This window comes from Coenobita brevimanus, chromosome 98 (genome assembly GCF_032717465.1).
Source record: "Coenobita brevimanus isolate Jiangsu-jjx chromosome 98, ASM3271746v2, whole genome shotgun sequence".
Lineage (NCBI taxonomy): Eukaryota > Metazoa > Arthropoda > Malacostraca > Decapoda > Coenobitidae > Coenobita > Coenobita brevimanus.
The window spans coordinates 29,385,998-29,400,842 of NC_137051.1; the positions used below are offsets into that span (position 1 = coordinate 29,385,998).

The window sequence follows — 14,845 nt, forward strand, 5'->3', positions numbered from 1 at the left end:
GGGCCAGTTGCATTGTTAAACCGGGATATGCCTGTACTTTACACGTTAAATCTACCGAGATACGATTCCTTGCCTAGCAATGGGGTTTTACTTAACCTATTGCATCATTAAACCAGGGTTTGCCTGTAACAGGAGAGAGAGAGAGAAACTGTAATAACTTGTGCACTACCTATTTTCCTGAATTTTCTCGTGTTTTATTACCTTTGGATGTGACTCGAAAATGATTAAGAGAGAGAGATAGAAGTAAGAGGACCAGGAAAGGAAAAAGAGAGAGAGAGAACAAAATTATTCTTCTGCCATTCAAATAAAGGCCAAAATCACCTTCCTGACTGAGGTAAACATCTCTCAGGAAGTTGGCGATGAACAAAAATTTTGTGTATTTCTTCTTCTGCTGAACTATTTCTTCTTCTTTTTCTTCTTCTTCTTCTTCTTCTTCTTCTTCTTATTATTATTATTATTATTATTATCCATAACCTTTGGATATGGCATCAGTAATGAATGAGAGGGATAGAAGAAGCAGGAGCATTGAAGGAGGGAAAGAGGAAAGGGTAAAGAGAGAGAGAGAGTGCAAAAGTACGTATCCCTTCTGACAGCCACATCATCATCATCATCATCATCATCATCATCATCATCATCATCCAGACCTCCTTTCCCACCTAGGGCATGTTGAGGAGTAGCAACATCCAGACAGCCCAAGTTTGCTTACGCTTCCATTCAATCATCATTCAAGCCCCCGGAATCCTGGCTCTATCTGATATGCCAGGAACTTTCACCACATAGTGCAGCTTCACATAAACATATCCGATAGAGTCAATCTGGATGCTGTCACGTTAAAAAGAGGTGCCAAATCCCTGATTATGCACTTCTTCTCACACCATTCAGCCAGCCAGCTCGATCTCTTGTCAGTCTCCTAGCCTTGCCAACTTCCATACCTCTTCCTCACACACACATCCACCATATCTCTCCACCTTCTCCTTGGCCTACCGTGCCTCATCCCTCCTTCAAATTCACTCAGATATACCTTTTTCACCACTCTATTGTTATCCACCCTCTCCACATGACCATACCATCTCAGTACACTCTCTTCGATTCTGGTGTCCGCATACTTCCTCACTCCGCATCTTTTATGAATCACATCATTTCGTATCCTGTCCACTCTCTCTACTCCACGTAAGTTCCTCATCAGTCCCATCTCCACTGCTCTCACTCGTGACTTTTCATTTGCATGCCACACCATAATCTCACCTCCATATGCAAAAGTTGGCACTAATGCTCCATCATGTAAGCCTCATGCAGCTGCAACACTCAAGCCTCTGTTTCTTATCAAGACCTTCATTGCACCAGCTACTTTCCTTCCTTGTGTCACTCTATTTCCACTTCTTTAGCACATTTTCCTCTCTATTCTATCATTTTACCCAGGTATTTGAACTCTCTCACCAATTCCAGTCTCTCTCCATTCACTGTAAGGGCCTGGACACACTTTTTTTTTTTTTTATGTGTCCAACTCTGGGCATAGGCTTCACAGCCTGCTATCAAGGCCCAGCAGTCCTCCTACATACCATACACCTCTACATGTCACCACTTCGGCGCTAACACCCACCGTCCATATTTAATACATGCTAGGGCTGTCTCATACAGGACTGGTGTATTGGTATTAGCGGGGGTATTTTTACGACATGTCGGCTAGTCTACTGGTAGATCAGTAAAGCCTGATTTAATGAAATTCAAATCCTTAAACTGTTCCCTGCCCCAGCCGGGATTCGAACCTGGGTCCGTTAGGACTGCAGGCCACCTCTCTACCGATTGAGCCACCGCCTCCCCCAAACGTGATTGTCAAGAAGAAACGAGGCTCACAGGTCCGTCCAGTGTTCAAACTCGATTATTGAAGCAGCTCTAACCCGGTACTTCATTTTGTCTTGTCGATCACATGTTTAGGGGCAAGTGTGTCCGGGCCCTAACATCACACTGCGAATCACCCTCTCTCTCGATTGCTATCATTTTACTCTTTTCTACATTTACTCTCAAGGTATGATGGTCACAGACATCAGCAAAATTCTGCACAAGTCTAACAAGATCTTGTTCTGTGTTTGCAAGTAGCACTGCATCATCAGCATACAACTAATTTGAGATAATCCATCCATCACCTTTCATTACTAACTTCATTCCTCTCTCTCTGTTACTCGTGTTTTTACTTTTCTCATCATCCCATCCATGTATATATTGAACAACATATGGACATCACACAACCTTGTTGCACGCTCACATTGATCGAGAACCATTCACTTAGATGCCCATTTAGCCATTCGCATGCCTCACTACCATCATAAAAATTCTTGATGGCACCTAGCAGCCTACTGTCTGCACTGTACATGTGCAAAACCTTCCACAAGACTTATCTGTCTACTTTGTCGTAAGCTTTTTCCAGATCCATGAATGCCATAAACACCTTATAGTCCTCACAAGCCTTGTCTACCATCTGTCTCCGGAAATATTTGATCCACACATTCTCTGCCACTCCTAAAGCCACCCTGTTCATCACTCACCAGGACTTTCGGTATCCCTTACTTTCTGTATAATAATTCTTCCATATACCTTCCCTACAACACTCAAAAAACTTATGCCACAATAATTCTTGCGCTCATTTTGCAAACCTTCCACAAGACTTATCTCTCTACTTTGTCGTAAGCTTTTTCCAGATCCATGAATGCCATAAACACCTTATAGTCCTCACAAGCTTTGTCTACCATCTGTCTCACCGGAAATATTTGATCCACACATTCTCTGCCACTCCTAAAGCCACCCTGTTCATCACTCACCAGGACTTTCGGTATCCCTTACTTTCTGTATAATAATTCTTCCATATACCTTCCCTACAACACTCAAAAAACTTATGCCACAATAATTTTTGCGCTCATTTTGCAAAACCTTCCACAAGACTTATCTCTCTACTTTGTTGTAAGCTTTTTCCAGATCCGTGAATGCCATAAACACCTTATAGTCCTTCTCACAAGCCTTGTCTACCATCTGTGTCACTGGAAATATTTGATCCACACATTCTCTGCCACTCCTAAAGCCACCCTGTTCATCACTCACCAGGACTTCTGGTATCCTTTACTTTCTGTATAATAATTCTTCCATATACCTTCCCTACAACATTCAGAAAACTTATGCCACAATAATTCTGGCACTCACTTTGCTCACCTTTATTTTTGTACAGGGGTGTGGTAGGTGGGGGTGCTTACTGTCCACTCACTTAGTGCAGTGCTGCTCTTGGGGTGTCTGCCTATTCCTCTCCTCCCTCCTTTCCTTCTGTCCTCTTCTGTCTTTCTTTACTTCCTTCTTTCCTCATCCTTCTGCCCACGGTTGACTTTACACTCCCTCTTTTGTCTTTTTTCCTTCCATCATTCTTTCTCGTTCCTTCTGCCTATGGATGACTCTACACTGAGTGACACGCCGAATGGTTTCCTGTACACCAGGAAACCATTTACTGCGCCAGGTGGTAACCATAAAACCAAATTATGGCGCCAGGTGGTTTAGTGGGTAATTGCGGCGCTCCAGTCGGATTGAGTCAGTGACGGTTCATATCCAAGGGGTGGTTGTGGTTATTGCTCACATAATGCCACTCAGCGATGAGTGAGTCTGGTCACTCTCATCTTAAATGTCAGGACCAACTTGCCTAGCCCCGGGCTCCTAGGCTTTTCGTGGGGCAACGTAGGATTGGATGATGGATGGATGGATGGGTACAATCACAGCCTTTTTCCACTCTGTTGGCACAGTTTCACTTATCCATGCCTTCTTACATATCTGCAACAAGCACTTCATTCTGTTCTCTCCACTACACTTAACCCGCCCCCTCCCGGAGACGTGAATTCACGTCCTCACATGATGTTACTCATATCCCGGAGACGTAAATTAACGCAGCAACATTGCAAGGTCCCTAATTTGCACAATTTTCAATTTAATTTGCACAATTTTCAATTTTCGCGAGTGATTTTTGGCACGTATACACGGGACACCTTCCTCTACAAGATGCCAGGCAGGGACAATGCCTTACCCAGCATGACCTCCTCCCCCCCTGCATGCCCTTTTCTCAGCAATTCACCTGTTATCAGTGACCTTGCCAGTAAAACCATGTCATGCCACGGTACGAAATTCAGGGCCAGAGTGATTCTCCAATCGATGACAATGTGGAGGACAAACATTAGAGGAAGAAACAGTCAGAAATGATGATCAGGTAATGCGGCAAAAAAAGGTCAGGAATGGTGATGAGTTAGTGAGTGAAACAATGCTTATAATGCCTATATTACTGTTTGAAAACCAATATACTCTCGTACTACATATAAATTCGTACCAAATAAATAAATGAATACCGTTTATGAGTGGTGTGGAATAGTTATCCTCCCATAGAACTCGTTTTCTTTGCAGCCAGCCTGATAGAAAACCCTGTAAGGTAAGGAGGTACTCCTACCTGGATCGAGTATTTTAAACCTCAGGTGAGCGATTTCTCTATGAATTTTCGATGTTTCTTGCCAAAAGCGGATGTTTGAGCCAAAAAAAAAAAAGGTCCAAAAATGTCGGGACTGGGGCGTACCACTGCCCAGAAAACGTCGAGATGGGGGGGGGTTAATCTGCATACACCTCATCAGGCCCAGCTGCTTTCCCGTTTTTCAGCCGCTTCACGGCGTTCTTCACCTGTGCGAGTGTCACGTTTCCTGGCACTGTATTCTTTCTCTGCACGCCTCCAAAACCAATCATGTTTACAGCGCTCTGCTCTTTCTATTCCCATTCATCAGGCTTTCAAAATATTCTTTCCATCTGGTCTGTACTTCATCCCCACAGGTTAATAATCTGCCACTTACATCCTTCACACTTTCACATTTCTTTCCACTGTCACTTCTACATTTCCACACCTCTTTCCAGAATAACTTCCTATTATCAGAGTAGTTTGCATTCATATTTCCTCCCAGCTCATCATTTACCTCCTCCTTTTTCTGTTCACTAGCCTCTTTACGTGCGTCTTCCTTGCAGTATATTCAGTTCTTATTTCAGTTGAATCCCTCTTCTGTCACCACTCTAGCCCCTTCTTCTTCTTTTCCTCCATTGCTCTCTTAACCTCTTCATCCCACCATGCCGTACCTTTCTTCTTTGTTGTTACTCTTGCCACACGGCACACCACTTTAGCATTCCTAACTAAGCAATCCCTATGTGCATTCCACAGGCTGTCCAGATCCAAATCATTCCAATTCACTGATTCCAACTCCTCCCTTACACTGGTCCTGTATTCATCTGCCATTTCTTTGATCCTCAGCTTCTTGACTTTCAGTCATTCTCTCTGACTGCTCCTCTCTCTCCTGGTCCACCTCACTCTTCTCAGCTTGATCTTGCATACCACAATCAAATGATCTGACAGACCTCCACATCATCCTCTCATGGCCCTCATATCAGTAGCATTTGCCAGCATTGGCCTCTCTATAGGCATGTAATCAATCAGGCTCCTTTTAACACGATCCCCATTCCCTCTATACCATGTCTATTTATCTTTGTGTTTGATGTACGAGTTACAAATGCACAACCTTCTTTCCTGACTCATATCCTTCAATCACTTCCTATTATCATTTTCTCCTGGTACTCCATTACAACCCATTATGTCATCCTCAGGACCAGTACCTACTCTTCCATTCATATCACCCATTATGATCACTTTGTAGCTCATGGGCATTTCTGCCACTGCATCATCCAGCTCATCGCAAAACCCTTCTTACTCTCTCTCTCACTCCTGTCATCACATGGTGCATACGCTACAAGTATTCTCACTTTCACCCTTTCAGACTCAAACTTGACATACATACATCTCGAGCTGACACATTTGTAATCTCTCATTCCACTTTGCCACACTTCATTCCTCAACTAAGCAACGCCTTCCTTGCATTGTCCTCGCCCATTCATGCCCAATCTTACACATTTCACACTCTCCCACTTCTCCACTTCACACCTTTTCATCTTTGTTTCATACAATGCCATCACAGTATATCTCGCACTCTTGAGCACCACGCGCTCTCCTCATTCACACCTCTCACATTCCACATGGCCATGCGAATCTGCCCATTTGGTTGGGTCCCTGGGCAGGTATTGGGCCCTCCGATGCTCTCTGAAACGTCTGCCATGATTCAGTGATTTTGGATAGGGGAATCTGGGGGATACTTACCCTGGCCAAAAACCCTGGTTATGTGGTTACTACCCAGCAGAGTAAATGGTTTCCTGGGTACAGGAAACCATTTGGTTTGTCACTTAGTGTAGAGACCATAAGACATCCCTGAATTGGGTGAGTGGATGATGGGTGCTCCCATCAACTACACACAGGCCAAAATTGCCTGTAAGGGCCTTGTGAAAACACTGTCTGGGCAAGTGATAAGAGGACGAGATACACAAATGTCTCCTGTATTTCCTTTTTTTCTGCATTTCTCATTGTTTTATTTTATACCCAATAGATGTGACTTGAAAATGAATAAGAGAGAGGTTCAGACAGAACAGGAGGAGAAAAGGGATTAGAGAAGAAGAACAGTGGAAGAGGAAAAGTGGGAGAAAAATAGAGGGGGAGGGAAGAGCAATGAATAAATTTGTGGTCTGTCAACTTGAGGTTTTACCCGTATAATGGAAAAACCATATCCCTGTGTGCGCAAGACTGATTGTGTACTGGTTTGCATGGTACTGTGAGTTTAACAAATAACTGCCCAAACTGGTTACCATACAAATATGTAAGCATTTACTTTCAGAATAAATAAATCCATTAGACATCCATTATACAGTTCTTGTTATAAACATCAGCAGTTTTATTATGTCCTTTGTTAGTAGATTACATATTTGTGAGTTTTGGGTGGGGGATGGAATACATATTCACTATTTCTTAAGAAACGTACAGGGAAAATTGGGTGGGTGGGTGGGTAGATGGGTGTTGAGGTCAGCAAAGTGAAGACTGCGACATTTGTATGATAAGGCTTGCTGTATCTTTCTTTTTGTTCCGTACCTCCTTTAACTACCGTAATATTCATGTTTTTTAATCCCTTCAGTTCAGTGATATATCTTACTGTTATTCTTGTCACTTCCAGATGGTTTTATTTGGTTTAGGGGAGACATCTTGCAGTAAAGGGATTAGTGAAGGATATATCTAACCTCCACAATTTGATGTCTGTTCCAGTGTGAATAATATCATATAGGGAAAGCAAGAATAAAATTTAAAACACATTACTGTTATGGATTGAAGAGGTTAATTGCTTTATTCACTGTATAGATGTTGATGTTTGGCTCTGGTGAACGTCTATAGTGTAGGAGAGCTGGTGATGTCTGTGTGATGTGGGAGGTTTGAACTAGAGCTTGGTGACACTTGAATCCAAAGTTTGTTTTGGAATTTTGAGAGCTTAGCTTTTTAGTGGTGGTGGGAAATTAACATTGAGGTCTTGTTTCAGGTAAAGCCAAGAAACGGGACAATGAGTGCAATAACAATAGTAAGTACACTAAATCCTTTAGTAATATAACATAGTAAAGTGCATGGGCATTATTGTTGCTTTAGCACAGTTGCTACTAATACTGTATTCTGTATGCTTACTGATACCTTTACTGTATTTTAACTTCTGTAAATATAGATATGTATTATAGTATTTTTCTTCATGTATTGTTTAACCCTTTAACCACGTGCTTGATTTGCTTTTTCTTGCGGCACCCGCGGGCATATTCGCGCTCCAACAGACTCTAAAAATATTTGCCAAAAATCAGTTATTAGTCCTAGAATATTAAAATCACATATGCTTATGGCACGTACCTTCAGCTTTCTCCTGGGGTGTTTGTTGAGCCTTCGTCGAGTACCGTAGAACTTGTGGAGACCTCTGAAGTTGGGTAACGAAGTCTCCACTTTACGCTTCCCGACAACCCGTAATATGATTACCACAGCCTGATATTATCACTAGAAACACTATTTTATGATTCTCAGATACAGTAGTTTGGAATCCATATTCCAAAAAAAAAAAAAAAAACACTGTGAAAGCAATGAAAATTACGAGGGTGTATGACCTTCCCACTTGCGCTAGTTCGCCGCTGGTGTTGTCATTTATTATTCATAAAAACACTCACAGTTTATATTTCTATTACTATATAACACTTATATATATCTACAGTCTTTATCCATAAGTTTCCTTCAGTAATAGTAGTTTATTGTCACTGTAGGCATTCAATTTCTTTCAGTAAAATACGTAGCATTCACTTTCTCGTCCTGTATACTAGCATTGAGAGTGAATGTCACTTTCACCTTCACTCTCATAACTCATAGTATTCATACATGCTAGAGTGAAACTTTCACTTCTTTACTCCTAGTATATATACTCGTATTCATATGATACTGCTCATTTACATTTCTATTTACGTTCTCTATTTTATTTACATTATTTACATTTCTATTTTATTTACACTGTGTTATGCACTGTCACTTGAAGTAACTTATAAAACTATTTTCCACTTCGCTTATATACATTCATTGCTTTCACTTGCTGTTTACACATTATTTACAATTCCACTTGCACTGTGTTACTCAAGAGAAAGATCGTAGTCACTCTGTTTCAGTTGTCAGCCCTTTACCTCTTTCCACACGAGGTTTAGTAGGGTGTAAGGGTCACAGGGCCCTTTGCATGGGGGTAAAAAGCATCGGAAGTTAGCAGGAGCAAACAGACGTACCTTCACATTGGAAGATGACAGTGAACTGATAGGGGTGGGCCGGGGTGGCCTACTTAGGGAAATGCATTACTGCCAATGTCAGCCTTTTGACAGCAGCTATTATATAGCAGTAGCAGTGAAATGATTGGCAGGAAATCTAGACAATACATTATAAATTAGGTAGTTCTAGGTGAATGTAAATATCACTTAGGCTTCTCCCTTCCCTCCTTATATATATTTTTAGTACGAGAATAGATTATAGGGCATATTTCAAGGGGAAATGAACAGTGAAAATTAGCGAACGAGTGCACATGAGGTGTTGTCAGGTGATAATTAGCCAATTCCAGGTGTATGGCAATCTCACTTACCTTATTTCTTTTTTGTATATATTATTTGGTATAAGAATAGGGCATAGGGCTTATTTCAATGGATGAAATCAGTGGAAAATTCCAGGGAAGATTTACTTAGCGTAGCACAGCCGGGCAGGCGAGAGGAGAGGGTAATGGAGGGAAGGTAGGGAGGGGAGTCAAGAATGGGGAGAAATGGCTAAATTGTCAACAATGGATGGGAGTACAGATGAGATTAGGAGTGCTGACTAGTGTTGGACATTGGCAGTACTGATAGATGATACAAGCTACCACTTGAAAGCCCGGGCGAATTCAAAATAACACAGAATCGCAAAAATGACGCCCCGAGGTATGATCCCTTGCTCCCAAGCGTCACGAAAGTGACGCCCCGAGGTATGATCCCTTGCTCCCAAGCGTTACGAAAGTGACGCTCCACGGTTAAGGAGTTAAAAGATGTTTACAGTACAGTATTAAGATATGATAAATACAGCTATTCTTCTTGCAGCTGTACACACAGTAAAATTCTTTTTTTAACAGAATTGCTGGAGTCCACATTCATTTCAGTAAACCATGATTGTTTGGTGAAGTAGTGTTTTCTATTTAGTCTTTAGACCAACCAGTACAGAGCTACAGTTACTGATTTTCTTATGGATGAATAATGAAGATCGTTTTTGCCTTAACCCTTTAACCGCGGGTGTCATTCCAGAATGACGTTGCAAAAACTGGACCAAATCGCGGGTGTCATTCTCGAATGTTTGTGAATATTTTGAATACCCCGCATTTTTTCCGTGCGCCAATTGTTTCAAGGGAGAGTAGCTATTAAGTTCTTTCACTCCAGCCGACCCCCACCTCCCTCTTCCCCCCCCCTGGGGCCCCACCTCCCACCCCCTGGGCCCCCCACCCCATCCCGGACCAAACACGCATCAGTATCTGTCCAGCTGTGTGAGTGACAACACTGCTGATGTGATAGTGAAGTGCAGGCAATTACAGTGCCTTTTACCTGCCTTAGTGAACACAGAGTGGGTGTTTATCGTATGTGCAGTGTTCATATATGTTTATAGTATTATTATCAGAATGAGGTTGGCATTTGGTAATGGTGTGTGAGGGAAAAATAGTGATTACAACACAGCTGATATGGCAGTGAAGTGCGGGCAATTACAGTGCCTTTTACCTGCCTCAGTGAACACAGAGTGGGTGTTTATCGTATGTGCAGTGTTCATATATGTTTATAGTATTATTATCAGAATGAGGTTGGCATTTGGTAATGGTGTGTAAGCGAAAAATAGTGATTACAACACCGCTGATGTGGCAGTGAAGTGCGGGTAATTACAGTGCCTTTTACCTGCCTCAGTGAACACAGAGTGGGTGTTTATTCTATGTGCAGTGTTCATATATGTTTATAGTATTATTATCAGAATGAGGTTGGCATTTGGTAATGGTGTATGAGCGAAGGTAATGGTGTGTGAGCAAAAAATAGTGATTTTACACCCCTCACTTCTAACGGCACTGCCCGTCCTGTGAAAGTCAACAAAGTCATGAAACCTACATCAATGGAAAGCTGAAGGTTAGTACTTTCTAATGGTACCTTATTTTTTTCTCTAGCTTTATTCTGTGCAGAGTTATTAAAGTTTAAAGGTTTGTTTACATTTGGCTGAAACCCCCGCGGGAGAGGACAGTCAGGCCAAAACAATACCCGCGGTTAAAGGGTTAAGGTCTTCGGTAATTGTAGCATCATGGGGGTTGAGAATTGTACCCATGTTGATATGGCCTATTTTTATTGAAATTTAGCCCAAGTCACCTCCTGGAGTTACTACATCATTCAGGGACATGGTATGTATGCCATCGTCATTATTCCTGTTACTTCATTTAACTAATGAAGTTTGAGAAATATTAATATACAATTATGGAAGTACCAATAAAGATACTTGTCCATAGATGGCCAACTGCGGTACCTAGGTCTTTTCCCTGTCAGGCAGTCCTTGCTGGATTACCCTTCCAGGAAGTGACAAAATGTTCCATCCATCCATCCATAATCCAGTCCTATGTCACCCCATGAGGAGTGTGGGAGCCCAGGCCTAGGCAAGTAGGTCCTGACGTTTAAGTTGAGAGTAACCAGCCTTACTCATCCCTGAGTGGCATTACTTGAGCAGTAAACCCCAACCACCCCTTGGATATAAACCTACATGGGCTCAATCTAGATGGAGCACCTTAATTACCCATAAACCACCAGGTGCCATAGTTTGGTTATATGGTTACCACCCAGCTTATTAAATGGTTTCCTGGTGTACAGGAAACCTCTGGGCTCGTCACTCATTGTAGAGTCACCCATAGGCAGAAGGAAGAGGAAAGGAAGAAGGAAAGAAAGACAGAAGAGGGAGTGTAAAGTCACCTGTAGGCCGAAGAAAGAGGAAAGAGTGAAGGAAAGAAAGACAGAAGACGGAGGTAAATTTTCGTAATCATTAGCAGCTTTCATGATCTGGCATCTGTTAACTTCCAGGAATAAAATCCATCCATCCATCTGTCATCCAATCCTATGTTATCCCATGAGGAGTGTTGGAGCCCAGGGCTAGGCAGGTTGGTCCTAACATTTAAGATTAGAGTGACCAGCGTCACTCATCCCTGAGTGGCATTATGTGAGCAATAAATGCCAACCATCCCTTGGATATAAACTTGCACAAGCTCAATCCGACTAGAGCATCTTAATTACCCACAAAACCACCAGGCACCATAATTTGGTTATATGGTTACTACCCAGTGTAGTAAATGGTTTCCCGATGTACAGGAAACCACTTGGCTTGTCACTCAATGTAGAGTCACCCATAAGCAGAAGGAAGGGGAAAGAATGAAAAAAAGAAAGACAGAAGAGGGAGTGTAAAGTCACCTGTAGGCAGAAGGAAGTGGAAAGAATGAAGGAAAGAAGACAGAAGAGGAAGGAAGGACAAGTCAAAAGGGCAGACCCCCAAAGCAGCACTACACTGAATGAGTGGATGGCGAGTGCCCCCACCTACCTCTCCATACTAATCATTATCACAAATCAGTCGATAGCTACTGTAAAATCTGTTTATCTATATACCTAGGCTGCTGCCCCCAAAGAAAGGGAAGTAGCTGAGACAGAATGCCACTCTCTTAATTTACTCATCCACACACACACACACACACACACATTCATTCATTCGCATGTTAGCCCCAAGGGGAGAAGGGACAGATCCTCACTGCACCATACCACACGAGGGTCAACTGTGCAGTGCAGTCAGCGACATCCGCAGCAGGGCCTGACAGCAGAGGTGGTTTACCCCTGCCACATCATAATGGACCCATCCCTTTACCCACACCTAACCTGATCATCTGATCAGACCATATGCGGGAGAATATCCCCTCAGTGCTGCTTCATCATTTATTCATTCACAATTTCTCTCCAGTCATTCCTATCGTGCGCAGCCACTCTTCCTTGCTCATCAGACATCCCTCTTGCATCCAATGCTTTCTTCACGCTATCCACCCGTCCTATTCGTGGTCTTCCTCTCAGCCATACACCTCTCACGTCCGATCCAGTTATCGTTTTCACCGGGCTTAATCGGTAGAGAGGTGGCCTGTATTCCAACCGGACCCAGGTTCAAATCCCTGCTGGGACAGGGAACAGTTTAAGGATTTGAATTTCATGTAAATCAGACTTTCCTGATCTACCAGAAGACCCGCCGACATAAAAATACCACTGCTAATACCTGTACACAAGTCCTGTATGAGATAGCCCTAGCATGTATTCAATATGGATGGTGGGTGTTAGCGCTGAAGTGCTGACATGTAGAGGTGTATGATATGTAGGAGGACTACTGGGCTTTGGGAGCAGGCTGTGAAGCCTATGCCCAGAGTTGAGCACATTAAAAGAAAAAAAAAAAATCCATTCTCTCCATTTGCCCAAACCATCGCAACACCCTCTGCTCAACTCGATCAGTCATCTGAATACTGTATTTCCATGCCATACTCCTGAATGAGTTTGTTTACCATTTCCCCTGCCTCAGAATTTTATATATATATATATATATATATATATATATATATATTGTTTCGTTTTCGTTTTTAAAGGCTCCAACATGCTTGCATGTGTCGGCCTTGGTCACCTAATGGCGGCTCTCCACGCTGCACGATCCATTGCAGCCTTCCTGTTCAGTCCCTTAACCCTAAGGTCACACTTAATGACCTCGTCCCATGTCTTTCTCGGTCTACGCCTCATAACCCCACCCCCAATATTAACACTTCTCACCTTCCTCACCCAATTATCATCCCCCATCCTCTCCACATGTCCAAACCACCTCAATCTACCTCTCCTCATCACAACACCAATACACTCCAGTCCCATCCTACCTCTCAACTCTTCCATTGTAAACCCATATATATATATATATATATATATATATATATATATACCTCTATCTCTCTCTATATATATATTCTGAATGTTAAGGAGATCTTGTTTTTCTCTGCCACAGGCATTGGCAGTGGGGATAATTATCTCATTAAAAAAAAAAAATCCTATGCTGTTCACCACATATCTGAGCCAAGGAAAGTGTCACCAGAGGTAATCATTACAGGCCCCTCTCTTTCCCTGAACGACTTAGACATCATTCTTATTATTTTGAATGAGAACATTGTTAAGGTGCTTATGGATAGTGGTTGCACTTTCAGTCTTCTGTTTGCAAGAACTATCTATCTGTACATCTATTGACAGGTGCCTTAATCCCGTAAGGGATGGCTACAAACAAATCACCTCCATGTCACCCTGTCCCCTGACATTTTACAGCCCTGCTCCCAGCCCACACACCCCTCTCTCATTTACCCCTCCACACCATCCCTCTATCTCATCCTTTGTGTTCCCCTACATCTGCCCCCCTCCACCTCACTCATATACACTTTCCTCATCAGTCTCTTGCTCTCCATCCTCCTCAAATGGCCAAACACCTCAGTGTGTTTCTCCTGATGCTTCCTATCACATCTTCATCCTCACCACAATGCTCCCTCACTTCCTTATTTGTCAGTCTGTCTCTCCATGTGATTCCACATGCTCCTCTCAGATAACTAATTTCCATTGCTCTCACTCTTGACATGTGTCCTTCCAACAAGGTCCAAGCTTCACTTCCATGTGTTAACGAGTTGGTATCACGATACTGTCATGCAGAAACTTTTTCACTTCCATCTCACTTCTCTGTTTCTTATCACTGCTTTCAAGGAACCAGCAACCTTTCTTCCTTGTTGTACCCTTTCAAGCACTTCGTCATCTAAACTTGCAAGAACTAAGTGATATAAAAACTGGTGTTTTAAAGATGTCTCCATAGGTCTGCTCCTTCATTGTGGAACAGGGCAGTTACATCTGTCAGTCATTAACCCCTAGGGTACTCAATTCTCCAGCCTCAACTGCCCCCCAGGACGCAAAAACAGGCCTATTTTTCGACTTTCTCAAAGGTTAAAAGTTTTATGTCCGATTTATAGAGTTTGAATGTACACACCTGAAAACCCCACCCTCCTAGACCCAATAGTTACTGAGCTATGGCCCATCAAAGTTGGTAATAGTTACCCATCACGGCCCTGGCAAGAAAGAAAATACGCCACTTGCACCTGTTTTCTTCACAAAAATACGTACTAAAGTCACCAAAGTCAATTTTGTGTGTGTGTGTGTGTGTGTATAGATGTTATAAACCATTGTAATGTGCTTAGAAAAAAATAAAATTGTGACAACCCCCTCCCCCAATAAATATGATAAATAGTGAAAATTATCCCCTCCCCATACCTCCAATCACCTCCCT

General features: G+C 42.5%; 1 protein-coding gene across 2 annotated transcripts in view; it reads left to right on the plus strand.

Annotated features, from left to right (window-relative positions):
• The window catches only part of SrpRalpha (signal recognition particle receptor alpha), a 409,651-nt gene that overhangs the window by 147,826 nt on the left and 246,980 nt on the right, over positions 1-14,845 (plus strand). The window contains exon 4 of one of the 2 annotated variants that reach the window (XM_080283804.1): positions 7,464-7,502. The exons of the other annotated variant lie outside the window; for it this stretch is intronic. Coding sequence (XP_080139930.1) covers positions 7,464-7,502 — 39 coding nt within the window. The remainder of the gene's footprint in view (positions 1-7,463; positions 7,503-14,845) is intronic. 2 annotated transcript variants of the gene reach the window in all.